Source organism: Penicillium psychrosexuale (assembly GCF_028828465.1).
Source record: "Penicillium psychrosexuale strain IBT 29551 chromosome Unknown utg000002l, whole genome shotgun sequence".
In the NCBI taxonomy this organism is placed as follows: domain Eukaryota; kingdom Fungi; phylum Ascomycota; class Eurotiomycetes; order Eurotiales; family Aspergillaceae; genus Penicillium; species Penicillium psychrosexuale.
In genome coordinates, this window is record NW_026643187.1 from 5,857,534 (window position 1) to 5,880,452 (window position 22,919).

The 22,919-nt window shown below is 49.0% G+C and overlaps 14 protein-coding genes across 14 annotated transcripts; 6 read left to right on the forward strand and 8 right to left on the reverse strand.

Annotated features, from left to right (window-relative positions):
- Positions 1-262: 262 nt before the first annotated feature.
- Positions 263-2,913, reverse strand: N7518_003375 (transcription factor domain-containing protein; the record flags this gene model as incomplete). Its single annotated transcript, XM_057184302.1, has 7 exons — positions 263-480; positions 549-1,055; positions 1,107-1,372; positions 1,427-1,864; positions 1,916-2,230; positions 2,287-2,393; positions 2,494-2,913. 7 exons carry the CDS (start codon positions 2,911-2,913, stop codon positions 263-265), a joined length of 2,271 nt encoding a protein of 756 aa, XP_057045752.1.
- A 554-nt stretch (positions 2,914-3,467) lies between these two features.
- On the forward strand, positions 3,468-3,700 carry N7518_003376 (uncharacterized protein; the record flags this gene model as incomplete). The annotated part of the gene is made up of 2 exons (XM_057184303.1): positions 3,468-3,524; positions 3,584-3,700. 2 exons carry the CDS (start codon positions 3,468-3,470, stop codon positions 3,698-3,700), a joined length of 174 nt encoding a protein of 57 aa, XP_057045753.1.
- Positions 3,701-4,669: 969 nt separating this feature from the next.
- racA (putative Rho GTPase Rac) lies at positions 4,670-5,588 on the forward strand (the record flags this gene model as incomplete). The annotated part of the gene is made up of 6 exons (XM_057184304.1): positions 4,670-4,702; positions 4,756-4,788; positions 4,858-4,916; positions 4,981-5,161; positions 5,226-5,458; positions 5,522-5,588. 6 exons carry the CDS (start codon positions 4,670-4,672, stop codon positions 5,586-5,588), a joined length of 606 nt encoding a protein of 201 aa, XP_057045754.1.
- A 555-nt stretch (positions 5,589-6,143) lies between these two features.
- On the reverse strand, positions 6,144-7,310 carry N7518_003378 (uncharacterized protein; the record flags this gene model as incomplete). Its single annotated transcript, XM_057184305.1, has 3 exons — positions 6,144-6,396; positions 6,476-6,650; positions 6,779-7,310. The coding sequence occupies 3 exons, from the start codon at positions 7,308-7,310 to the stop codon at positions 6,144-6,146; spliced, it is 960 nt and encodes a 319-aa protein (XP_057045755.1).
- Positions 7,311-7,656: 346 nt separating this feature from the next.
- On the reverse strand, positions 7,657-8,695 carry N7518_003379 (uncharacterized protein; the record flags this gene model as incomplete). Its single annotated transcript, XM_057184306.1, has 4 exons — positions 7,657-7,835; positions 7,908-8,059; positions 8,131-8,305; positions 8,374-8,695. The coding sequence occupies 4 exons, from the start codon at positions 8,693-8,695 to the stop codon at positions 7,657-7,659; spliced, it is 828 nt and encodes a 275-aa protein (XP_057045756.1).
- A 312-nt stretch (positions 8,696-9,007) lies between these two features.
- N7518_003380 (uncharacterized protein) lies at positions 9,008-10,634 on the forward strand (the record flags this gene model as incomplete). The annotated part of the gene is made up of 5 exons (XM_057184307.1): positions 9,008-9,091; positions 9,154-9,403; positions 9,467-9,893; positions 9,952-10,479; positions 10,535-10,634. The coding sequence occupies 5 exons, from the start codon at positions 9,008-9,010 to the stop codon at positions 10,632-10,634; spliced, it is 1,389 nt and encodes a 462-aa protein (XP_057045757.1).
- A 77-nt stretch (positions 10,635-10,711) lies between these two features.
- N7518_003381 (cytochrome oxidase assembly protein SHY1) lies at positions 10,712-11,868 on the reverse strand (the record flags this gene model as incomplete). Its single annotated transcript, XM_057184308.1, has 4 exons — positions 10,712-10,811; positions 10,871-10,976; positions 11,038-11,547; positions 11,628-11,868. 4 exons carry the CDS (start codon positions 11,866-11,868, stop codon positions 10,712-10,714), a joined length of 957 nt encoding a protein of 318 aa, XP_057045758.1.
- Positions 11,869-12,053: 185 nt separating this feature from the next.
- N7518_003382 (UBX domain-containing protein) lies at positions 12,054-13,563 on the forward strand (the record flags this gene model as incomplete). The annotated part of the gene is made up of 5 exons (XM_057184309.1): positions 12,054-12,138; positions 12,201-12,253; positions 12,305-12,423; positions 12,485-13,460; positions 13,519-13,563. 5 exons carry the CDS (start codon positions 12,054-12,056, stop codon positions 13,561-13,563), a joined length of 1,278 nt encoding a protein of 425 aa, XP_057045759.1.
- A 462-nt stretch (positions 13,564-14,025) lies between these two features.
- Positions 14,026-14,679, reverse strand: N7518_003383 (coiled-coil-helix-coiled-coil-helix domain-containing protein; the record flags this gene model as incomplete). Its single annotated transcript, XM_057184310.1, has 3 exons — positions 14,026-14,058; positions 14,117-14,372; positions 14,471-14,679. The coding sequence occupies 3 exons, from the start codon at positions 14,677-14,679 to the stop codon at positions 14,026-14,028; spliced, it is 498 nt and encodes a 165-aa protein (XP_057045760.1).
- A 648-nt stretch (positions 14,680-15,327) lies between these two features.
- Positions 15,328-16,147, reverse strand: N7518_003384 (Sas10/Utp3/C1D family protein; the record flags this gene model as incomplete). The annotated part of the gene is made up of 3 exons (XM_057184311.1): positions 15,328-15,690; positions 15,746-15,912; positions 15,967-16,147. The coding sequence occupies 3 exons, from the start codon at positions 16,145-16,147 to the stop codon at positions 15,328-15,330; spliced, it is 711 nt and encodes a 236-aa protein (XP_057045761.1).
- Positions 16,148-16,480: 333 nt separating this feature from the next.
- N7518_003385 (ketopantoate reductase family protein) lies at positions 16,481-17,797 on the forward strand (the record flags this gene model as incomplete). Its single annotated transcript, XM_057184312.1, has 1 exon — positions 16,481-17,797. The coding sequence occupies one exon, from the start codon at positions 16,481-16,483 to the stop codon at positions 17,795-17,797; it is 1,317 nt and encodes a 438-aa protein (XP_057045762.1).
- Positions 17,798-17,912: 115 nt separating this feature from the next.
- N7518_003386 (uncharacterized protein) lies at positions 17,913-19,461 on the reverse strand (the record flags this gene model as incomplete). The annotated part of the gene is made up of 5 exons (XM_057184313.1): positions 17,913-18,234; positions 18,316-18,430; positions 18,486-18,603; positions 18,661-19,251; positions 19,321-19,461. The coding sequence occupies 5 exons, from the start codon at positions 19,459-19,461 to the stop codon at positions 17,913-17,915; spliced, it is 1,287 nt and encodes a 428-aa protein (XP_057045763.1).
- Positions 19,462-19,827: 366 nt separating this feature from the next.
- On the forward strand, positions 19,828-20,755 carry coq4 (ubiquinone biosynthesis protein COQ4; the record flags this gene model as incomplete). The annotated part of the gene is made up of 2 exons (XM_057184314.1): positions 19,828-20,035; positions 20,106-20,755. 2 exons carry the CDS (start codon positions 19,828-19,830, stop codon positions 20,753-20,755), a joined length of 858 nt encoding a protein of 285 aa, XP_057045764.1.
- A 274-nt stretch (positions 20,756-21,029) lies between these two features.
- On the reverse strand, positions 21,030-21,643 carry N7518_003388 (DNA-binding protein; the record flags this gene model as incomplete). Its single annotated transcript, XM_057184315.1, has 4 exons — positions 21,030-21,313; positions 21,393-21,403; positions 21,458-21,552; positions 21,620-21,643. 4 exons carry the CDS (start codon positions 21,641-21,643, stop codon positions 21,030-21,032), a joined length of 414 nt encoding a protein of 137 aa, XP_057045765.1.
- Positions 21,644-22,919: the final 1,276 nt, after the last annotated feature.

Genomic DNA, 22,919 nt, shown 5'->3' on the forward strand with positions numbered 1-22,919 from the left:
TGGGCTGAAACGTGGTGAACCTGGCGGAATGTCTTAGTGGTGTTCTAGTGGTGTTCTTGGGGTCAAGACGTAATTGCGGGTTCGGCCAAGTGGATCTTGGGCTTCATTGTACGTATGGAGTGACCTCAGTGTACGTGGTATGGTGAACTAGCTAGCTCTACGTATTTACAAGCTTAATACACAGGAAAAATCACTTTTATTCTGGTATCGTCGCTAGAAATCCATACATATATACAAAAACACCCATGCCAGTAACTCGCATCTACAAAACCGGAGGTGCGACGAAAGAGTCGGGAATACCGTCAAAAACCCAATTGAGAGAATCAAAGACTTCCGAGAACCCAGATTCGCTGAAAAATGCTCCGCCTTCGTCAAACTGAGCTGGCATCATCAAAGATTGATCCTCCAGGGAGCTATCATGTTGCCGCGTCATATGTCCTGACGGACCTAGTATATCTTGATTCGCTGCTATGGCGGCAGCTGTAAAAGGAGATTTTGTTAACAACTGGGATAAAATAAATAAAGGGGGAAAAAGCAAAGAAACTTACCTTGCATCTCTTCGAGGCTTCTCACCGGTCGGAACCGCTGTCGCCAACGCCAAACCGTGTCGTAGACATGACTCATGCTCATCCGGCACCGGACTTTAAGCTGTAGGGCATCTTCTTCAGCGGGCTCTAGACTCGTGGCATTCCACATCTGAGCGAGAATGTCTGCAAGACGAATGGGACGATCGTGATCCATGACACTTATTCGGCGAATTGCTGAGATTGCGCCGTTGAACAGTAGCTTGCCATGGTTGAAATCGAGGTGTCTACTGAAGCTGCTCTTCAGCAGCTTCATGAGAGCAAAAGCAGCCGACACAATCATTTGAAGAATATAGTTGGTGGAGTGGCCGATCAATTCACCTGGCGATGTTTCGAGATCTAATACTCGACTAAGGAAGGAGGTTGTCGCAAGGAAAAGCTTGATCAGATCGTCACTTCGCGCAGTGGATCCTAGAAACATGAAATATCGGAAGTGTAGTTCTGCAGCTCGGAGATGGATCGTATTGATTGCTTGGTACTAGTGTCAGCGTGCCAAATTGGAAAGATACGAAATTAACTCACCAGAGATCTTTCCTTCAAACTCGACATCCATGTCTCTGAGTTCGCATTCCAAAACCTGCACAACCACGAGCTTGTCGGCGCTAATAAACTCCCCAGGCTCGGGTTTACTACTGTATAACGCCTTTGTCACCCGGTCGCAGAACTTCTCGATACGCAACCGAATGACCAGGTCTTCAGGAAGCCGGTAGTCCGCATCCCTCAAAGAAGCAGGCTCGAGGGCCCAGTCGTATATTGTGCTCGGTGGCTGGCCGTAACCAGTCGCAACACTGCCGAATCCTAAATCAGTCTATGATAAACGGCCATATAAAGGAAGCACTCACTTTTGAGCCACGATGTTACAAATAACCCACGTGTGTAGTCGATCCTTTAGAGCTTCACCTTGAACTTCCATGCGGAAAGTTGTGAACTCTTCCGCTTGAACTGGACGGTGTAGCCCAAGCTGCATAGCAATCTGCATCATCAAGCCACTGAGCATGAAGGTTGCATCGGTGCGCTGGCTTGTAGTCGGAAGAGGCCATGTACACAGAACGCAAAGGGCCTTGACCACCCGGTAGTCTTGCGGGACACTGGTAATGGTTGCCCAAAGCAGTCTGCTGAATGGTCCGGACAGTGCGCTCAAGAGCCCAGGCTCATATTGAGACCTTCGGCTCGCAACACAAATCATAGTCCACGCCAAAAGAGGGCATCGGTTGAGATACACCTCCGGGGGCTTGGGTGGATTCAAAAGAGGAAGAAAGGGGTGATAATAAGTGAAGTATCTATACAGATGTCAATCATAGAAACGGGCCAAGTAAATGGGTAGTGCATACTGTTCGAATAATCGAAGAACTCGGGCTCTAGAGAGAGAAACATCTTCCAGTCGCCATTGGCCCTCATCCTGTGATACAATAGAACCATCCCTTTTCATAGTCAAAGGGGTTGCTATAGTTGAATGGGATTCAATCGGCACCGAGACAGGTCGAGATTGGTCAATCGCGGCCGAGTCACGGCGAGCAAAGACATCCTCTGAGCAATGGGACAATTCATCACCAGGCTCATGGGACTCTACACCTTGCTCTTGATCTGAGTTGGGTCCCAGACGGCGGCGGAGATCAGCAATCTCCTTTTCCATTTCAGCATTGCGCCTGTTAATAGAGTCAATAAGATGAGAGAGAAGAAGAAAACCAAACAAAAAAGTTACCTTCTCTTAGAGATGCGCTTGAACGACTGTTCAACTTTACAGTCTATCCCAAGCCGGCGACAGCGCGAACAGGCCGCCGCTGGCGTTTGAACAATATCACAGCGCAGCTTTCAAGGTTTAGAGACATCAGCGCGATTGTCGGAGACCGGATGCGGTCGGGGTTGGTTTTGGGTAAAATCGCATAGTAATTATATGCACATGACTCACCTTTTGCTGCTTACATTCATTACAGGCTTTTCGGCTGCCACCTCGGCGTTTGCCCGTGACAGGCGGAGCCTTCTCCATCTCGCAAGATTCCGAGCTTGTCTGCATGAAATCGATAACCGGGGTTGGCCGGGGTAGAGTGGGGGACCGAAAGTCGGTCGGGGGGAGTGAGTAGTGCGGCCCATCCGGTGCCAGTATGTTCCGATACCCCAAATCCATGGAGATCAGCCTGCGTTCAGCCGGTATAAAACCCCACGAAACGTGAACGAGTGCTCGCGGAGTCCATCTGCCGTAAATCGGAGAAATCGGCCCGCTGAAGGAGGATGTGGGGAGCCTGTCTGCCGATTGAGGACGATGATTTGCGGGAGAATTGACGCCGAGACGAATGTCGGCGGTTGCTGAGTCATCTGGTGCCTGAGGCATAGATGATGTAATCTCTCCATTTCACCTAACTAGTTAGCCCTAGAGCAGGTTTGAAGCTGACCATATTGTTAGGCATAGGCATAGGGTTATGTATTAGGTTAGATACTCCATACTCCACATAGGGATTATACTTCAAAGACTAGTCAATTGCCACTAAGCATTGGAGAGTTCATAGCATCCATGGATATTGCCTTACCACCAGAAGTATATAAACAAAAACACGCAAATAAACAAATTTTAGCTTATATTCAAGTAGAAATCACTGGATAGAAGAAGTATCTAGAGTTCTTAAGTCATAGCCGATATTCCAATATAGTCAAGCCTTATATATGTGGACTTCATGCCCCGCTTGCCATGGACCGAGGTCGATGTGGATTATTTGATTATATGATCTGCATTCAATACATTTACATATTTAACTCCTTGATCCTTTGTTTCTGCAAGAGTTATCATTCCAATATCTGATCTAAGATACGACTGTATGAGAGTGCGTTGTTCTACAGTCCTCCTGCTACTTATTAACCAAGACTAACAACTCAACCCAGGCATCAATCATGTCTGAGATCAACGCCACCGCAATTCTCGTTCCAAAGCCTGAGAAATTTGAAGAAGTTAGCACAGCCCCATACTCTTTGACAGTCTAATAATCTAACATATCGTGTTCCTCTAGGTATCTACTCTTGTAGCCGAAGTCATCAAACAGGTGGAAGAACACGAACCGGACACACTGCTTTACTACGCATTTCCAATCAAGGACAAGAATGAGATTGTGATCGTTGAGCGGTAAGTCAACCATCGAGTATGCCGTGGATACGTCGCCGTCTCTTGATAGCTCCCCCGCATGGAGAAAGCAGATGTGCCTCGGTCCAAGTACTTTGCCGTCCAAGATTCTGATCCTCCAATATACAGGTATAAAAATCAAGTGGCGATCCAGACCCACGTCAAATCACCCTATTTCCGAACCTTCGCAGGGAAATTATCCACTTTATTGACGAAGCCGGCGGAGATCAGGGCAGGTGGATTCCTGAGTGGTTCGAGGGGCGTATCGCGACTGTAGTTGGTTGTATCTGATGTCTGGGGGTGGTTGGGTCGATATAAATAGGATGCATCAGCACTCCCAGAATGATTCGACATTGAGTCGGCCATGTCCCGTCACTCGTGATCGACTTGTCATGCGATTGGTGCATTAGTGGTGGCGGCCCAGCAGATATCGGGAGGTCTGTGAGATATTTAGGAGCAATTCGGCCCTATCAGACTAAGAACCGACGACGGGGGCATAGAGCAGGGTATTCACGACCATATATCCTCCGTACTTTGTATATTCTCGATTCTGATATTCTATTTAGACACCCTCAGTGTCAATATTTAGAAATTAAGTGGAGACGGACTCTTTTTCTTCAGAAAAAGAATCTTGACCTTGGCTAGGGGAACTAGTCCAATCACTTTTCCCTTCTTTCCCCTTTCTGCCTCTTCTTCCTCTTCTTCTTCTTTATATATGTTTTGTATTGTTCTTTTGGTGAGTTCCAAATCTTCCTTCTGTCTCCACATCTCTCCCACCCCCTCTTTTCCCAAGCTCCAGTCTCCTAGCTTCTTCCCTTCAAGCTGTTCCCCCCCCTGAAGCTAAAGCTGATATTCTGAAGATACCCTTGCCTTGTTGACATTGTGTCCTTCTACCTTATCGCTGCCATCCCCTTATCGCCCAGCCCCTGTTGCAATCTGCCTTGATCTGGCTTGATTCATACTTTTTTTTTGCGACATGGCGTCGGGTCCGGCTACTCAGTCATTGAAGGTGAGCATCGGATCGAATCAGCGATGCGCGGCGTGAATTGACAGTCCATCTAGTGTGTGGTGACCGGTGATGGTGCGGTTGGCAAAGTTAGTATAATCCCCCGACACTATCCCTACTTATAATCGTGCAATAGATGTTGACATCCATTCCTTCAGACATGTCTTTTGATCTCCTACACAACGAATGCATTCCCCGGTGAATACATCCCTACTGTGTTCGTACCCTCTGCCCCTCAATGCGAAACCTTGAATCCCGAACGGATATTGATTCCATAACAGCTTTGACAACTACACGGCCAGTGTTATGGTTGACGGCCGGCCGATCAGCCTGGGACTGTGGGATACTGCTGGACAAGAGGATTACGATCGCCTGAGACCGTTATCTTACCCGCAAACCGACGTCTTTTTGATCTGCTTCTCCATCGTCAGCCCGCCATCATTCGATAACGTCAAAGCGAAGGTACGAACGGGAACATACCAGACTCTTTCTAGTTTCATGCGACTAACCGTTCCCCCGCTTCTAGTGGTTCCCTGAGATCGAACACCACGCCCCTAATGTCCCCATCATCCTCGTCGGTACCAAGCTCGATCTGAGAGACGACCGCGCCACTATTGAAGCCCTCCGCGCACGCAAGATGGAGACCGTCTCCTACGAACAAGCCCTGGCCGTCGCCAAGGAGATTCGCGCACATAAGTACCTTGAATGTTCGGCGCTGACACAACGCAACCTGAAGAGCGTGTTCGACGAAGCCATCCGGTGAGTCTTCATATCCTTTCCCGGACCGGTTGTGGATATCCGTTTTCTAACTGTCTACCACAGGGCCGTTCTCAATCCCCGTCCCACTACGAAATCCGGGAGGAAGGCAGTCAAATGCAATCTCTTGTAAAGCACGTTTGTTTGGCTTGACTCGTCTCCCCATGTTCTCGTATGCTACAATGAGTAATATAGTGTTAATACGGCGTCTGGGTAGTTAGAGGCCTTTTTTTTTTAATTCCGCCGGCCGCCTCTCAGTGCTGTTTTGTGATGAAATCCATTGACCGTCTTTCTTGGCGATATTTTTCTGTCTTTGCCTCTCTCGGCTTGTTCATAGTCTGTCCCAATTCTATCGCGATGTTCTTGATTCCGAGATTATACCATGGTCGTTCTAAGTTATTAGTTCATGTCATAGATGTCCACTCGGGCAATGTTTGGGAAGAAAGCACAGAAAAGAACATATGAATTGGTATCTTCAAAATCAAAACAATAGAGACATGAAGTAAGTACTTTTTGGAATACATAAGAAAAAAACCAGCCAAACCTGATGCTCCCGGGAATGCATGGCTATCAAAATGTCCAGCTGCCTGCAGATGCTCCGGACACCTTGCTGTACACTGTTCCAATCCCCCAACGAGTTGAGACCGTTCCAAATAAGCCACGACAGTGAACCAGCGACTTTTTTGATTTACATTCGGCCTCTGCGGCTAGGGTGCAGACCAGCCCACTGATCGTTGGCAGCGCTGCCAGCGTTGTCGGCTGCGCCGTCCAGGCCAGCAGCATTCGCACCGGAGCCGCCAGCCGGGGCAGCCTTCTTCTCGTGCTTCCTCTTGTCCTTCTGGATATCCTTAGCCTGGCGCTGGCGCTCCTCATTGAGCTTCTCGTTCTTGGCCTGGATCTTGGCATTGCGATGTTCGGACTTGGCGCCGCCGCCACCAGCACTAGAATTGAGGGTTAGTATGCGGCTATGACTGCAGTTGCTTGGAGAGCAATTATATTCTCGAATTGGGGGTAACTCACGTCAGCTCGACGTTCATGCGTCGGGGTGGGTACTTTCCGTCGTCGAAGTTGGAGTGGTGGTACAACTTGAGACAGGTCTTCATGCGGTCGTAGTTGTCAAACTCGATGAATGCGAAACCGCGGCACTTCTTGGGGTCTTCTTTCTTGGTTGCGACGCGGATTGTGGCCGGGGGTTCTTTTCAAAGTGCTTGCTCAAGGAGTCATGGTTGGCGGAGTAGGGAAGGTTGCCTGTATATAGGAATATCCTTTGGTTAATCCTGCGTCTTTGGTTCGGGATAATTCATCTGGATTGGAATCACTTACCGACAAAGCAGATGAAGCGGGAACTCTTCTGGGCTTGCTCGCCCTCCGCAGATTCAGCGGTAGGCTCTTCTTCGGTCTCAGCAGCGGGCTCGGTCTTCTCCTTCTTCTGCTTTTTCTCCTTCTTGTCCTTCTTCTTGTCTTTCTTCTCCTTCTTATCGCCGTCCGCCTTCTCGGCAGGGATCACCTCAATATCCATAGCGTCCTCGGAGGGAGCAGCAGGCTCGGCGTCGGTCTCCTCGGCCTTGCGCTTCTCCTTCTTCTCGGACTTGTCCTTCTTCTCGGACTTGTCCTTCTTCTCGGACTTGTCTTTCTTCTCAGATTTGTCCTTCTTGTCCTTCTTGTCCTTCTTCTCCTTCACCTCTTCCTGTGCCGGAGCAGCAGTTTCAGCGGGAGCGACAACCTCGGACTCCTCTTGCGACTTGCGCTTTTCCTTCTTTTCCTTCTTGTCTTTCTTGTCCTTCTTCTCCTTCTTCATCTTCTTGCCCTCGGGCTCGACGACCTCATCCTGCACGAGTTTGCGCTTATCGCCCATTGTGTTTGTTTGGGGTATATGTTGTGATGAAAAGAGTCAATGATAGGATGCGAAAGCAATCGGGACGAATGAAAGTTCGGGTAATTTGGGAAAACAAGAAAAAGAGGTGGAGAACTTTGCAGCGCAACGAGACTCAAGCTCCAAAAAAAAGTCGGGCGGAGAGAAAAGTGAAATTTATTTTTGCCGTGTCTCGGAAGGCGGTCAAGGGGCTTGCTGATAAGCCCTTGATTTTTATAGTACGCAATTTATCTACTTACTACAAGCAATTGTTTGAATACGATCATTCAAGTGTGCATTTACTCGAATCATATACTAGTATAAAGTTCGTGACCAGCGCTCTGTTAGATCAGAACACCAAGATCTTCACACCCTTCTTCACCCCATAGCGCTCACGCAGTTCCGGCCGAGTAAGCAGCTTCAACAGCGGCATATGCGTGTCCTTCATGTCAAAGATGCCTCTTTGCTTCTGGTCAATGTGCGATCCATCAATGACAATGCGCTCCAGTTCCTCCAGGTTGAGAGTTCCTAGAAGATATATCAGCATCTGTATATGTAACGAAATGGAGCTATCTATAGATAGTAAGCAAGCAAACTCACCAGACTCGATCAAATCTGAGATTCTGGTTGGGGTTCCAGCCCCGATACCAGACCGAGCACGTTGAAGGAACTGCTTCGCTTCCTCCAACTTGATGTGTTTCGCGAACAGCTTTCCTACAATGCTATCCTTGGTTTGGAAAGAGCGCAGTGCCCTATTAACCCCAATTGTCAGTCCCGGCTTCGATTCATTCCAGAAAAAAGCGACTGAAAGTTGTCCACTTACCGTACAACATCAGCGGCTCGCATAGCAGCACCCGAAATAACTAGTGTATGAGGGGTGCCGTTCTTCTCGGACGACTTTGACAGGTCGGCACCTTTACTGAACGATTTGAGGAATTCGGGGAGTTGCTCGAGCTTTCGGCTGGAGGTGAAGGAAGAGGTATCGAGGAATGCGGAATCTATAGCTTGGTTAATGTCTAGAACACTCCTCGGCCTTGGCCGACAGAACAAGAGGAAGTATACATACCTGGAATCGAAAGATCACTCAGTTCAACAGCAGAAAGCTCTTTTTCGTGTCTTTTGGCTTTCTGCGCAAAGTGATCGCCTAACAACCGGCCGTCCATCTTGCCAATCGAGTCGTCAATGCCGTCTTTGCGTGTTGACTGATGCTCATCGTGTTCCGCCTGCTTCTTTTTGTTCTTGTTCTTCTTCTGCTTCTTCTTGCTTGACCCCTCTGCGGGTGTGCCTGCTTCGGGCTTTTCTTGCTTGAGAGCAGCGTCGTCGGCTTGTCTCTTGCGCTTGTTTTGGAGCTTATTGGAAAGCCCTTTGGGGGCGTTTGTGTCAGCCATTGTAAGAATAGCCAGTATGAACTCGGCAACAAAATCTTCCGAGTATTTTGAGCTTCGATTAGTAAATGCAAGTCTCGAAGACTTCATTGCGCAAAAAAAAAGCCGGCTGATTCAGCCAATCTTATCGATAAGAAAGGGCCAATCACGCACTGGCCCGCAATTGTTGTTTCTAGACGCGACAGACAAACATCGACATCCTGTAATTCACCGTTTGCCCAGCTGATCTGGGATTTTATTGTGGTGGGGATCACATATGTGGTCTATTATATTGTGCATGATATAGTTGCACCTATCTTGCAGAAAAAACAAGCCATGTCAACTTCTACACCCAACGCGCGTGGCCGTCGGTCACCATTTGGGACCGCTACCCCATCTGGGGAAACAACATTGACCGGAGTCAGTGCTACCCATCACCGTTTGAGAGGCTAGAAATTGATAACCGTATTATCTCCCTACAGCTTCAACGCCTTCCTATCCATACCCGATACCCTCTTACGCCAAGTCGACTTGTCACCGCAACCACCCCAGGCACCCAACGGTCCGCCTCTCGATATACACCACGCCCTCGAGGCGTGGGTGCTCCAGCAACGCCACATGTAATTCGTGCCCGGCAACAACGAGCGGCGAATACCCCTGGTCGGGATCGCCGACGAAGCGGCAGAGTGCAGCGGGAGACTACATTCGATATTCTCAGAAACCTGGGCAAAGGTAAGAGCTTCGCCACGTATCATTCGATATGAGAACTGGACTAAAATACTTGGGTTGTCTTAGCGCTCGCTCCTGTATCTCAACCTATCCGATCCTCGCCGCAGGAGAAGCCAGAGCCTATGGAGGAGCCAATTGATGAATTTGAACAGCTTGATAATGAGCCGGAAATCGAGCGACCACGGTTATCATTGCCTATTCAAGAGTCTGAGGAAGAAGGCGATGAAGTCAGTCCTGAAATGAACCCCCCGAGGATGTCTCTCGCCTTCGCAGAGGAGGATATGGATATGACTTACCGGTCTGTCGAATACCCTCGCGACGCTAGCGTCAGAGACCGGGACCGTTTATCTATGATGAGCCGAGCTACCGGAAGAATCAGTGGAGATTTCGACGAGACGAGATTAGAGAGCGATGATGCAGACGAAACTGGTATTGTGGGCGAGGATGATGAGGCAGAGGATACAATGATGAGTGGGGGCGACTTTGATCGAGGGTAAGTATACAAGAGTTGGATTTTCTATGTTACAAATAATGGCTAATATGACAAATAGGGGAGAGACGGAAGACCTGGGTCGCTTCCACTTTGATCTTAACTTTCCATCTCCTGCAGCTGCTCCGCTTGAATATCCCGCTGACGAAGATATGAACGATATGGAGGATTTCGAACTGTCCACCGCGGAGCAACCCCAAGCTCCATCAGACGATGATGATGACGATGTTGGAGGTGATTTTGGGTTTGGACTCGAGTTCCCACCCGCAGCATCCCCCAGTGAGAGCCCCGGCATCGTTGGAGGTGGATTGCGAGATGAAGCTATCCCAGCCCAGGGAAAGCAAAAGAAGATTTCACGACATGGAATTCCTGTCCCAAACTTGCCTGCAGGTGTGGTAAAAAAGCTAGCGACTCGCTTCGCGCGTTCGGGGGCTGGATCAAAGGCAAAAATCAACAAGGCCACACTGGCCGCCATCGAGCAAGCGTCCTCTTGGTACTTTGAGCAAGCAAGCCAAGATTTGGCTGCATATTCAAAGCATGCGGGACGGAAGACCATTGATGAGAGCGATGTCACCACATTGCTGAGGAGGTCAGTTTCAATGGAAGCCAACCAGCGCATGGGAGTAATTGCTGACTTGTTCCAGGCAACGCCATATCAACAAAACGACCACAGTGTTTTCCCTCGCCCAGAAGCATTTACCCAAAGAACTTCAGCAAGACATGAGATTGTCCATGCCTCCATGAATAACAAAATTCCCCATGAAAAGTAACGCTTTCAACGCCAATGAATTATGCTAAGGTAAAGCTGGAATCCCACTAGATTACCAGTTTCGGTTCTGGCGAACTCGGCGCAGTGCCTCGTTGGGGTTCCTCCGTACAACCATCCACATCATGATGGTCGTGGCCAAAGACAGGCCATACCTGCAAAGTATGAGCGACAATCTCGAGTGGGAAGAAAAAGCACAACGGATCTAACTTACCAGGTGAAGATGTATTGAGAATGGTTGTTTCTCAAATTCACCTCTGCGGCGCGGCCAATCGGGATACCCTTAGCCTCGCGATCACAAGACTCGAGGAAGTCAGGAACTAGAAACGCAAATCAATGTTAGCCATGAATTAGCAAGATTATTCAATATAGGCTCATTACCCATTGTCTGCTCAATCCAAACAGGCTGGCTCCCGCTCTTCTCTGCCATCTGATTGATATCCGGGAAGTAGAACTTTCCCTCGTCCGGCTTGTTATCCGGCGTGAACATGTTTTTCTTCCATGGCTCTCGTAGCAAACCTTCCACGGTCACCTCTCCATCCGGTACACCCAAAGGTCGGTCCTTTTGGTCCTTCAATTTCCTTGAGATCCAACCCCGGTTCACAAGTACGGTGCTCTGTCCCTCTCGCTCGAGGGGAGTCACTACGATGAACCCGTCCTCTCCTTCGTTCATGCGGGGGCCAACCAGCATTTCTTTGTCATGACGGAAATGGCCGGTAGCGTACACGCGGCGGTAGTCGAACTCTGAAATGGCATCCGGGTCGACTCGCGGCGGCAGTGGCAGAGGAGGTTTCACGAGACGGTCCTCGAATTTGGCCATCAGTTTGGTTTTCCAGCCCAGGCGTTGTACCTGCCATGTCCCCAGGATAAATGAGATGATAGGGATCAGAGCTATAGTGTAGAACAATACGTTAGTAATTATCTCTAAATATAGCATTTTCGAGAATATGTAGCATTGAACATTAACATACCCAAGATGATCAGACCAGGTCCATGTTTCTTATTAACACGCACAAGCCGCGCCGGGTGGTCTACAATATTCAGACCATCGGCCAGCTGGCGTGATTGAGAGATATGGCGGAATTGGTGTAGGCGGTATTTGGCGCAGAGGAAATTGATCTTGGATGGTACACGAGGGTTTCGAAGAGCGCGAGTCGGAGGCGTCCAGGCCCTCGCGGATGTCTTCTGCAAAGCAGAGAAGATTGGCCGCATGTTGACAGTTTAGAAACCCGAAGAATGCACTCTTAATTGACGTTCGGATGGGGTTGGAGTTGTCGTTTCTGCAAATGCGACGGCAGTTGGGAATTTCGGGATCGGTGACCGCCCAGGCTTCTCCTATCGACAACATTGTATACTTGTCACTCCGCACTGGCGCTTAGTCTTCACGGAATGCGATTATGACGATTTTCTACATCGGAGGTCTTCAGGAGGGCATTAGTGCTGCAGTGAGAGATGACAAAGTGGTTACTTGTTTTGTTAGAGGTCGCTGAATGTTCTCCCCGCATCGAATGACATGTTGCTGATCTTGGGACTTGAGCATATAGATGACGAGGAGTTGAGCTCTGAATGGGAGGAGGACTATTTTGGTGATGCTGAGGTATATATACTCACTAAAACTGAATGTCGAACGGTATCTGATTCTCTACAGGTTGTACAAGCACTCCATGCCAACTCGATTGTATTGCGCTTGACAGCGGGTTCACAGGAAGCTGAACTCCTGGCCTCCTTCTCTCCGATCCAGAAGGTCCCGAGTGTTATCGTTATCAAGTGCGTTCAACCGTTCAAGGCCTTGTGGCAAGTCGATATTAGTTTGCTAACCTCGTTCTAGCAATGGCAAGAATTATTACATCGAGCCAGATATCACGAAGGATGACTTCCGCACTCGATTGATTGCAGCTTTGAAAAAGGAACAGACAATTAGTCCTACACAGCAAGTACAAGGTAATGCTACACCTACTGCTTCAACAAATAATACGACGGTGTCAGTCGTGCCACAACCCCAGCCTGAGGCGCCATCCAATGCCAGCAATTCCGCACGATCCGCAAAGAAAGCAAGTGAAATTACAATAAAGAAACAATCACCGATTGGACAAGTACCAAAGAAAGCTGCGGAACCTGCAAAGTCAACAAGCTCTACATCTCAAACATCATCCAAAGAAGCCAGCAATAAAGACTACAAAGGCAAAGCGCCGATGGGGTCTAAGAAGCCCACTGAGAAAGGTGTCGTAAAGAGTGAACACCAAGAGCCAAAGACTATAGTTTCTCGGGGACCTCCAACCGAGTACCGGCTACAAGTGCGCCTGTTCGATGGAAGCTCCGTGCGGTCTAGCTTCGCACCCACCCAGAGCATCCGAAATGATGTACGAGCTTGGCTTGATGAAAAGATGGAAGGCGACAACCGACCCTACAACCTCAAACACATCTTAACCCCCTTCCCTAGCGAAACTCTTTCCGTCGCCCAAGAATCGCAAACCCTCCGCGACTTAAATCTCGGTTCCACTGCGAACCTCGTCATGATTCCTGTATCAACATATACGGAAGCCTATTCGGCAGCGGGTAGCTTGCCCGCCCGTAGTGTCTCTGCCATCTACAACCTGGCCTCTTCTGCTGCCAGCACTGCAACGGGTTTTGTGGGTTCATTCCTTGGATATGGCCCAACGGCACCAGCAAGCGGTGCAACCACCTCTTCGGCCTCTCCGGCTACTGGCAACTCTCAGCGTCCTGGGACTACGGGACTCAATATTCGGACGCTGAGAGACCAGCAAGATGGACGTGGGGATAACCAGCTCTACAATGGGAACCAGGTATGTGATTATGCAAGATGAGAATATCTTGTCCGGGATTGGCTAACATTTTTCTCAGTTGAATTTCGAGCCACGGAATAACGAGAATGACAAGGATAAATGAGTCCCAGCGGTATTGCTTCGGTGTTCTTGCATTATTTATCTATGGCGTTGATGGATCTGATTAGCTCACCAGCCTCTCTATTTAACTATGACACTGCTATTATTCACATTTTGGTTACTGCAAAGTTGGCAGTCACAATAAGTGATCTTGTCCATGAAGCCTTTACTGGTCCTTTCCATCGTATTTGGTTTTTGATAGAGGTCCAAACAATCATCAGAGAACTACAAATATTGGAGTTCGTTAAATTCATGCATTCGAATTCTTGATTCAGTAGTCAGGTATATTGATCCCTTTATCGAGGAGAGGTGGTATAAAGTACAAAGAGGGGATATGGAAATGGCTATGCAAAAGAAAGATTGGCTCGGCTATGGAACAAGCCCATAAATCTGTGAACCCCATCACTTATTACGAAGAATGGTATCTGTCTTTCTGATCAAAAAGGGTCAAATTGGTATCAATCCCTTAGTAAGGCTTAGCGGCAGCCTGGCAAGCTTTCTGTGGTACGATTAGTATGTATTGAAAATGCAAAAAAAAAGCCGAAGTGTAAACATACCAGCTGGTCAAGGTACCAACCGCAGATGCTCAAGTTACCCTGGTTCTCATCCATGCAAGTGCGGAAGTTGCGGACGTCAACCTCACAAGCAGGGTTCTCGTACGAGGTCTGGGCAGCGTTGCTCTGGTAGAGGCCGCTGTCCATACCCTGGAACTCAGAAGGGGCAGGAGCCTGCTGGGCCTCAGCGGGGGCGCTGGAGCCGCCGCCGAAGAAGCCACCGATGGCGTGGCCGATAGAGGAGCCGACGGCAACACCACTGCATCGGAATAAACCGTTAGCACATATTTCGGGAAAGTCGAATCCCAACCCGGGTCTTGTCGGGGAATGGATCGCAAAGCCGAATCTGGAACTTACGCTGCGGTCGAGGCCATCTGGCCGAAAAGTCCAGGGCCGGCGCTCTGCTGCTGCATGGGAGGAGCCTGGGCCTGGGGAGGCTGAGCGGCGGTCGAGTGAGGCTGCGACTGCTGCTGCGAGGGACCAGCCGCGGGCCGAGCAGGAGCGGCGGTAGGACGACGGGGAGCGCTGCGCGCAGGGGCGGGAGCGGAACGACGTTGACGAGCCATTTTGTTGTGTGTGGGTTTGTTTGGAGGAATTGGAAAGGGAGGTGAAGATGTATGCAAGTTGGGATAAGTATACGGACTAGTGGAGAAAGAAGAAGCTAGAAGATGAGTAAGTTCGGCCATTGAGGCAAACTCCGATGCAAACCGTGGAGTTTTCTGGACGTTGATTGGCTGACTTCAGTCACGTGGATCGGACATCACGGTGCCGATTGCCCGGAGCGGAGTCAGCAACGGAGATACTACGGGAATTACTAGCATGTGCTAACTATTAAAAGAGCAAATTATGTCATAGGAAGGACCAGTCGGTTTCATCTGCTAGTTTGTGCATAGAGTATACCGCGGAGCTTGTTGCAGCTCCCATTCCGAAAGGGTATCTTGATTCATGGAGACATAGAAGTCTCGTACATAGTACATAGAGCCACTCATTGTGGTCTCGAGATGGCCGAGACATCCATCTGAAGGAAGCTCATGGCTGGGCAGGCTTGGCAAATCGATTGCTAGATTCGACAATGCATAACGTGTCGACAGGATTCTGGTAGTGGTGAGGCATAGCCAATGGTATGCTTTGGGAATGCCCGGCAGTCCGTTCTTAGGGTTTGAGGCGCAAGCCGGTCCGTACTGAATTCTCACTAAGATCGGGGTGCAATGCACTCATTGCGCTTTTCGGGCCTTCCGAGCCTCCTCCTTCTTCAGCCGTCGCTCCTTCTTCTCTTCTTTCATTGCTGCCTTGTTGATTTTCCTCTCTTTCTTTGCCTTGCTGTCTTCCGATTTGTGTTCTCCTCTGGATTTCTTTTGGCTATCCTTCTCGGTCTTTTCGGCGTGGTTTGTGTCAACCCGGGGCTCTGCTGCTGTTGCAAGGTCGACGCCCCCTTCAGAATCGTCATCGTCAGAGTCGGGTTGCCCGTTCGTCGCGTCAATGCTCTTGGGGGCAAACATGGCTGCTTTGAGCTGGGCACGGGCTCGCTCTTTAGCCTGCTTTTCTGCCCGTTCTAAGTCATACTTATCATTGCCAGCCTGTAAAAACTTGATTAATTGCCATTCTATACAATTATAATAGGTTAATACTTACAAGGCCATGTTTGATGAATCTGCTCGCAGCTCCCTTATCAAGGGTCATGGGGCGTTCCTCGGGCTCGGTCTCCAGTGCCTTGATCTTTTCAAAGTACTGCTTCACACGAGTCAGTTCCCGGAACACTGGGTGTTGCTTCGCATCCACGCCATGAAGCCGCAGATAAGCTGTCAAATTTCATTAGTAAGAGCAAAATTTGTAGAATTTGTAGTGTGACGTACAGAAGATTAATGATTCTAGTGTGTAGGTGATCAACACGTGAAGTTTTGCTTTGTCCATAACAGGCAATTTGTTTGAGTTTTTAAGAAGTGTGCTTGTCAAAAGAGGCTGGAGAACAGCCTCTAAGTCATCGACATTATCATCCAGCTGCTCAAGCAGCGGTAGTAGGTCTGTTGGGTCCATGGCAGTGAGATGTGATGTAGATGAGAAATTGCTTGATCTAAAAAAATAGGACGGGTTCAACTAGGCGGTGAGAGGAGCGGTGTGGATTCTGGACCGATCATCATCTGCGCAACTGAGATCGCCGAGAACTCGTGCATATCCAACAATTGGTTGATTGTTAAGAAATAGGCCTTGGTGGACATCCCAGTGGCTGGGATCTTGCCTATTTGACAATATCCATGACATAAGGATCGATACCTCACCAAACCATCGCTCTAACCTCCTCCCCGTCGACAAACACATACTTGCAACTCAATCGGATATCCCGGGGAGTTTTTCCTCAACACTCTTATAATGCAGTCGACATTTCGGCCCCGATCTTTGTGGCGAACCGGCATTCTTGGTACATGTGTTCGGTCCCGGTTCCAGGTCTATGGTGTACCAAACACACGATTTATCTCAACATGGAAGGAAGAGTTGCATGAGGTCAACCAGGATACGAAAGCCCCTCTGTCAGGACGAGTTCACATCCTCGGAATGGGTAATCTAGGTTGCTTCTTTGCTCATTCTTTAGCCACGAGACGGTCACCGCCGCCCATCACAATATGCTTGCACAATGACTATCTCTACCAGGCCTTTGTCCGGAAAAGGGGACAAATTTCTGTCAGCACACATGGCCTTGACGATGTCAGAACGGGATTTGATGTTGAAACAGTGGACGAAGAAGGCAGATGGTATACAATGCCGCCTGTTGACAACCGGCCCTCGCCATTCAATCCCCAGTCTCCGCCGGATAGTGGTCGTATCGAGTGTCTAATTATTTGCACCAAGGCGCATCACACGGAGCTTGCCATTAAAGATATCAGTCACCGCTTGACTAAAGATTCGACCATTTGTCTTGTTCATAATGGCATGGGTGTGCTCGATTCTATCAATCAAAATGTTTTCCCCGATCCCAACAATCGACCACATTACATCCAGGCAGTCTTCAGCCATGGTCTGGGTAGGAACGACTCGTTCAAGATTTCGCATTTGGGAGTTGGGACCACAATCCTTAGCCCAGTTGGAGATCCAAGCATCCCTCCCACAAACCCGGAAGCTGACCAGACGTGGGCGCCGTCCACAAAATATCTTCTGCGCCTCTTGACTCTCACTCCGCCATTGGTCGCTGTGGCTGATACACCGGCAGGTCTGTTACAATATCAACTTGAAAAATTGGCAGTGAACTGCGTCATCAATCCCCTGACTGCACTGAGCGACTGTACCAATGGCGAGATCTTGTACTCGTTCAGCTTTACCCGTGTCATGCGGCTGCTACTCTTTGAGATCTCCGCCGTGATTTGTGCTCTTCCTGAATTACAAGGTATCCCGGGCATCGAAGATCGTTTCTCCCCAGAACGCCTGCGTCGTTTGGTCGTGAACATCGCGAGCAACACGGCCAAGAACCACAGTTCAATGCAGCAAGATATCAACCAAAGGAGATTGACAGAGATTGAATACTTCAACGGATGGATTGTGCGTCGCGGTGAAGAACTGGGTATCAAATGCGCACTCAACTACATGATCAAGCATTTAGTCGCTGCCAAAGCGGCTACCCATCGGAGCCGAGAAGCTGGCGCGATTCCCCTCGATCTCGACAATGTCATCTCTACCAACGAACCTCCCATTTAACTGCTCCGGACTACCTTCTTCTGTCAAGTCCTTACTCTACCTTGGCTCCTTGTCATATCGCTGTGTGTGAGCAGGTCAAAGGATTCAACAATAATCTAAATTATTTGCGGGGACTCTATACAGAGACAGTTTTAGCCGCATGATCGCAGAGCTCCTTGATCTGCTTCCACCGTCTCAGCAGCATCTCCGCTTTTGAACGATGTGCTTGCACTGTGGTGTCGAGTTCCATGGTCTTCTGCAGCGCGGTTATAGTTGCATCTGCCTCTGCCGCATATGTCTGAATCCACCTCTTGATTGTGGCCTCGGATCGGCTCTCGTCCAAACCCTGCGATTGGCCTTCAAGAACATGGTTCCGCCAATCCTCCTCCTTCATATAACTCAGGCATGCAGCGACCTCTGTGCGGTAACAGGGTCCGTGTGGAGTGACTTGGTAGTTACTAGCGCTGTGTCAGTGGAGGACTATATATATTGCGTGGGGAATGCGCATTGTCATGTAAAATATCAATCAAACCACATACCCATAATACTGATTCAGCCACAATTCCTCTTGCTGCTGGGCAGTTTGAATGTCCCGAAAAACAATATCGTCAAGATAGATCGAATCTGCTTCATTCACATCGAGGAAGAAGCCATCTTAAAGCGACGAAGTCAGCACGTCGAAGGGAAAAGAATAACAACACTTTCTCACATTCTGCTAGTAAAGTATCATTCGGATGACTACCATAGTTCATGAACACTTCCTCACCCTCCTCATAATCTTTCGTAGCGCGAAATTCATATACACTCTCATCGAATCTGACATCCCGCTGTTTCCATCTAGTGTTAGCTTTATCAGTAGTATGGAATTCAGACGAAGTACGTACAGCAACATCCGCATGATTGAAGTAATCAGCAAATGGCACCAGCCCCATCGCATCATTAGGGTCTTCCGGCGTTTCCTGGCCCTCTCCAATCCAATAGAAGCTCCTCGTATTCACAATCAGCCAGTTGTAGGAGAATGTCTCCCAGTTGGTCTCCGGGAAAACAGAAATGACGTCCGTCCATGCTTTGCGCAGGCGCTGGGCCTGCTGCGAAAGAATGTTCTGGTGATCTGAGCTGTATTTCCTCGTTTTGGGGCCTGGCTGTAGAGTATTCCAGAGGCCTGAAATGGACGACGGGAGAAGACTTGGCTGCTTCGAGTCTGTCGAGGCGTCGTCCTTGCTGTTGGGTAACTGCGGTCCTCCCAGGACGGTTGGCCAAAGGATCGGCATGCTGTCTTCGAAGTCTTTTCGGCTGGGCCATGACTTGCGCCATTGGTCGTATTTTGATAGTTCATCTGGTGCACCGTGTGTGAGATACGCTGCTAGAAGTGCTTGTACGGCAATGTCTTCTGGGAGTTTGTCGATAAAGGCGGAAGGGATATCTTCGGCCCCTAGCATCAACTGTGTCGGCACTTGGAGGACAATTTCTCCTTTCTAAACATATACTTAGTGAGCAAATTTCAAATGAGAAGTAGATATAGATTCGAGAGCTCATAGTCATACTTTAATGTTCCGAGTGGCCATCATTCCCAAACCACGTCCTTGAAACCGGGCTGGGGTCACCGAGTTGATATCTATGCCATTGGAGATTGCCCATTCAGTGAAGGCCTCATGCTCTTCTCCGGGCCACCATTCTGGCTTCATATTGGCTTCTTGGCAGATTTTGAGATGCTTCCTCCAGTCAGCATATACTACAAGACAGGGATTGAGTTGGAGAGATATACAATTGTTAGAACACACCTTCAGAGTAGTCTGTTCTATTATCTCCTGTTCCTTCAAACCAATAGCCTAAAAAGAATATTTAGTAGTCTCAATGGGCGTCGATGTGTGTCTGAAATTCACTCTACACTGTGGAGCAGAAGGTTATCGATAAAGGCGTTATCGCGAACTACGGCAGGGCACGACGACCACTCGTGCCGTCCCTGCCGATCTGATAATCGTACCACTTCGGCTTTCACTTGAGCTTTCGTCCCAGACGATGCACAAGTTCCTTTAGCTTTGGGATTCATAATGTCAGTACTTGGGAGGCGTGGAGCAATTGAGCTTCGAGCCTTGGCTACCAGCCCAAATCTATCAGCTGCAAGCACTCTACGGCCCTTTTCCGTGCTGAACCGCCCACCACCAAACTACCCCGGCCATGTCCCATTGACCACTATTGAACGCGGGGCTCTTGCTATAGGCTCGGCAATTGGATCCCTTATCAACCCTAGAAGAGCGGGTGCGTGGATATAATTTCCTACATAACCAGAATAGAATCTCGGATCACGATCTAACATGGTACTCTATAGATCTCATTGCGGCCTTGGGCGAAGCCACCGCCACACCATTTTTCATATACCGACTACGCGATGCTATGCTCTCAGATCCAACAGGGCGCCGTATTCTCCGCGATCGTCCCCGTATCACCTCCGAAACTCTCAAAATGACCCATCTCCGCACCCTCCCCGAGAACTCCGTCGGCCGGACATACGCTAAATGGTTAGATCGCGAGGGCGTATCCCCCGACACCCGAGATAACGTCCAGTATATCGACAATGAAGAATGTGCATACGTCATGCAGCGATACCGCGAGTGCCATGATTTCTACCATGCAGTGACGGGTCTACCGATTTTCGTGGAGGGCGAGCTCGCTCTCAAGGCGCTGGAGTTCTTGAATACACTTCTACCCATGACGGGCCTGAGTCTATTTGCCTTTGTGCGGATGAAGCCCGCCGAGAAAGAGCGGTTCCTCTCGTTACATCTTCCGTGGGCTATTCGCAGTGGGCTGGGGAGTAAGGAGCTTATCAATGTTTATTGGGAGGAGGTGTTGGAGAAGGATGTGGACGAGCTTAGAGCTGAGTTGAATATTGAGCGTCCGCCGGATCTAAGAGAGATTCGGAAGATGATTCGGCAGCAGCAGAAGCGGGAAAAAGAGAGACAGCAGCAGGCTTCGAACTGAGCTGGGTTGCGTCCTGTCGGAGCGATGAAATCTCGAATATAGGGAGAGATGTATGATTATTGAATCGTTGTAAACAATATCACCGATGCGCAGATGCGCAAATGCGAGGCTGATTGCCCTGAATTCAACCCAGCTGCAAATGTAGAAGAAAGGACCATAACGCCTGGAGTAGATTTTCCCAGTGGCCACGAGCGGATAGCGACAGAGGTATCCGAATGCAATAAACAAAAGGGCCATAGGCACAAGTGATCATCGATCACATTTTATGCGACCCTTACAGGTCCAAGAGATCATCATCGTCATCCCACCCACCTTTGCGGCGAGAGATGACAATTTTGTGCTCCTCCTCTTCTTTGCGCTGGTTCTCCGCAACAGCCCCCAACAACTCCTTAAGTTGTGCCTCTGTTACCTTTGACCGTAACTGTCCAGACTGGGCGAGCATGATAAGGCGGTTCTCGATATCGGTTGCGCGCGACTCCTTAACGAGGCGGATACGGCCCAGGCGATCGGCAGCGTCGGGGTCGAGGATTTGTGTCAGGATCGAAGCGCGTTGCTCGGCTGGAATGAATCAAGATGGGTTAGATACGGAAATACAAGGACGTCATCGCCTGCGAGTTGGTGGTTTAAAGGGACATACCCTCGGCTTGTCTGGTTGAATTCATTAGCATACAGCATCTTCTTGCGGCTTATTCCAACACTTACCTCCTCTGCTGTGCCTGCTCACCACCATCCTGACCGGCTGGACCACCTCCACCTCCTCCTTGTTGCTGGAGTTGCGCGAGACGAGCTCGGCGGATCTGTTTCTCTCTTAGTACCGGAATCGAAGGATGCAGACCTCTCTCGTGCTAGGGCTGTGGGACTGACCTCTTCTAGCTCTGCGTCTGCCATGGTGGATATTCAAATCAAATGAGGGGCTTGGAGTGATCAAGTGTTGAAGAATCAAGGATTAATTCCGTGTACCCCACTTGGGCTCGCCTGAGTACGGAGGGGTGGGACGACCATACTTCAATGTTCTCTGGGGTAGTTTTGAAATAGTTAGTTATACAACAATTTGCTTATATATTTACTGGTAGAAATAGGAATTGAATACTTAATGTCATTGTGGTCATAATCCTACGACTTATATATATGTTTAACTACCATCTATATATTTTCTGTAGTTGTCCTCACCCTCACCTTCTACAGTAGATGATTATAAATTTAAAAGCCACAAAAGATAATAATATTAAATAGAGATATGTAGCAATAAGTAGTGAATAACAACAGAATCATTCAACACTATCTACATCGTAGAGTACATATATTCAATGTCCCCTGGGTTCGGAGTAAGTCTCCTATTGTACCCCGTACCTGGGGAATTAATTACACGTGGGACTGGAATGTTTTAAAATTCCTCCGTACAACTACGCCTATTTGTACATATCCATTAGTCTATTTCTCTAATTGGCTGGCTTAATGGCCTAATATCTTACTATATTCGCGTGGTCAACGCTATCCGGCATGTTCTGCGTGATAAGACCTTGACGAGTACTTTTGTAGACGCGTATCACACAGCCAGCCACTAACGACACGGTAAATTGGGATCCATTCTACTGCGCCTTGAGGGGCAAATCTCAGGAAAAAAAAGCGAAAGGCTTCAGGGTTAGCTCCAAATTAATCCCCCGGGGGCTATCAGACGCGCCCGGGGTGTCCGTCGTTCCGTCTCCCGGTGGCAATGCTGGATTTACCCTCACGGTGGCCTTCCCCTCAAGCCCATTTTATATTTCATATTCATATTGAAGTCTTCACTCCCTTTACAAGTGCATACGACGTAAGCAGTCGATCTTTCAATCTTTCAATAAGCCCACCCGTGCTCGGTCCACGGGTTCATATCCGGGTGACTAAGCTTCGATTCGCCCTCGCGCTGCAACCCTGACTTCCTCGACATCCTCAACAGGCTGATATTTCCGATCAGACCTGTTTGTGGCGATTCAATCCTTCTCTTCACTTTCAACACATTCCTTTCTGTTGTCTCTGCAGCCGTCCGACTCTCCTCACTCCGAATTCCGGATTCCGCTATCTTTTACCCTATCACGTACCCCCGTGGACTACTCGCACGCGCGAACTTTCGATTCTAAAACCTGTCTTTTTGGTGTGGATGGCGTGGATAGCATCTTGTCTACCA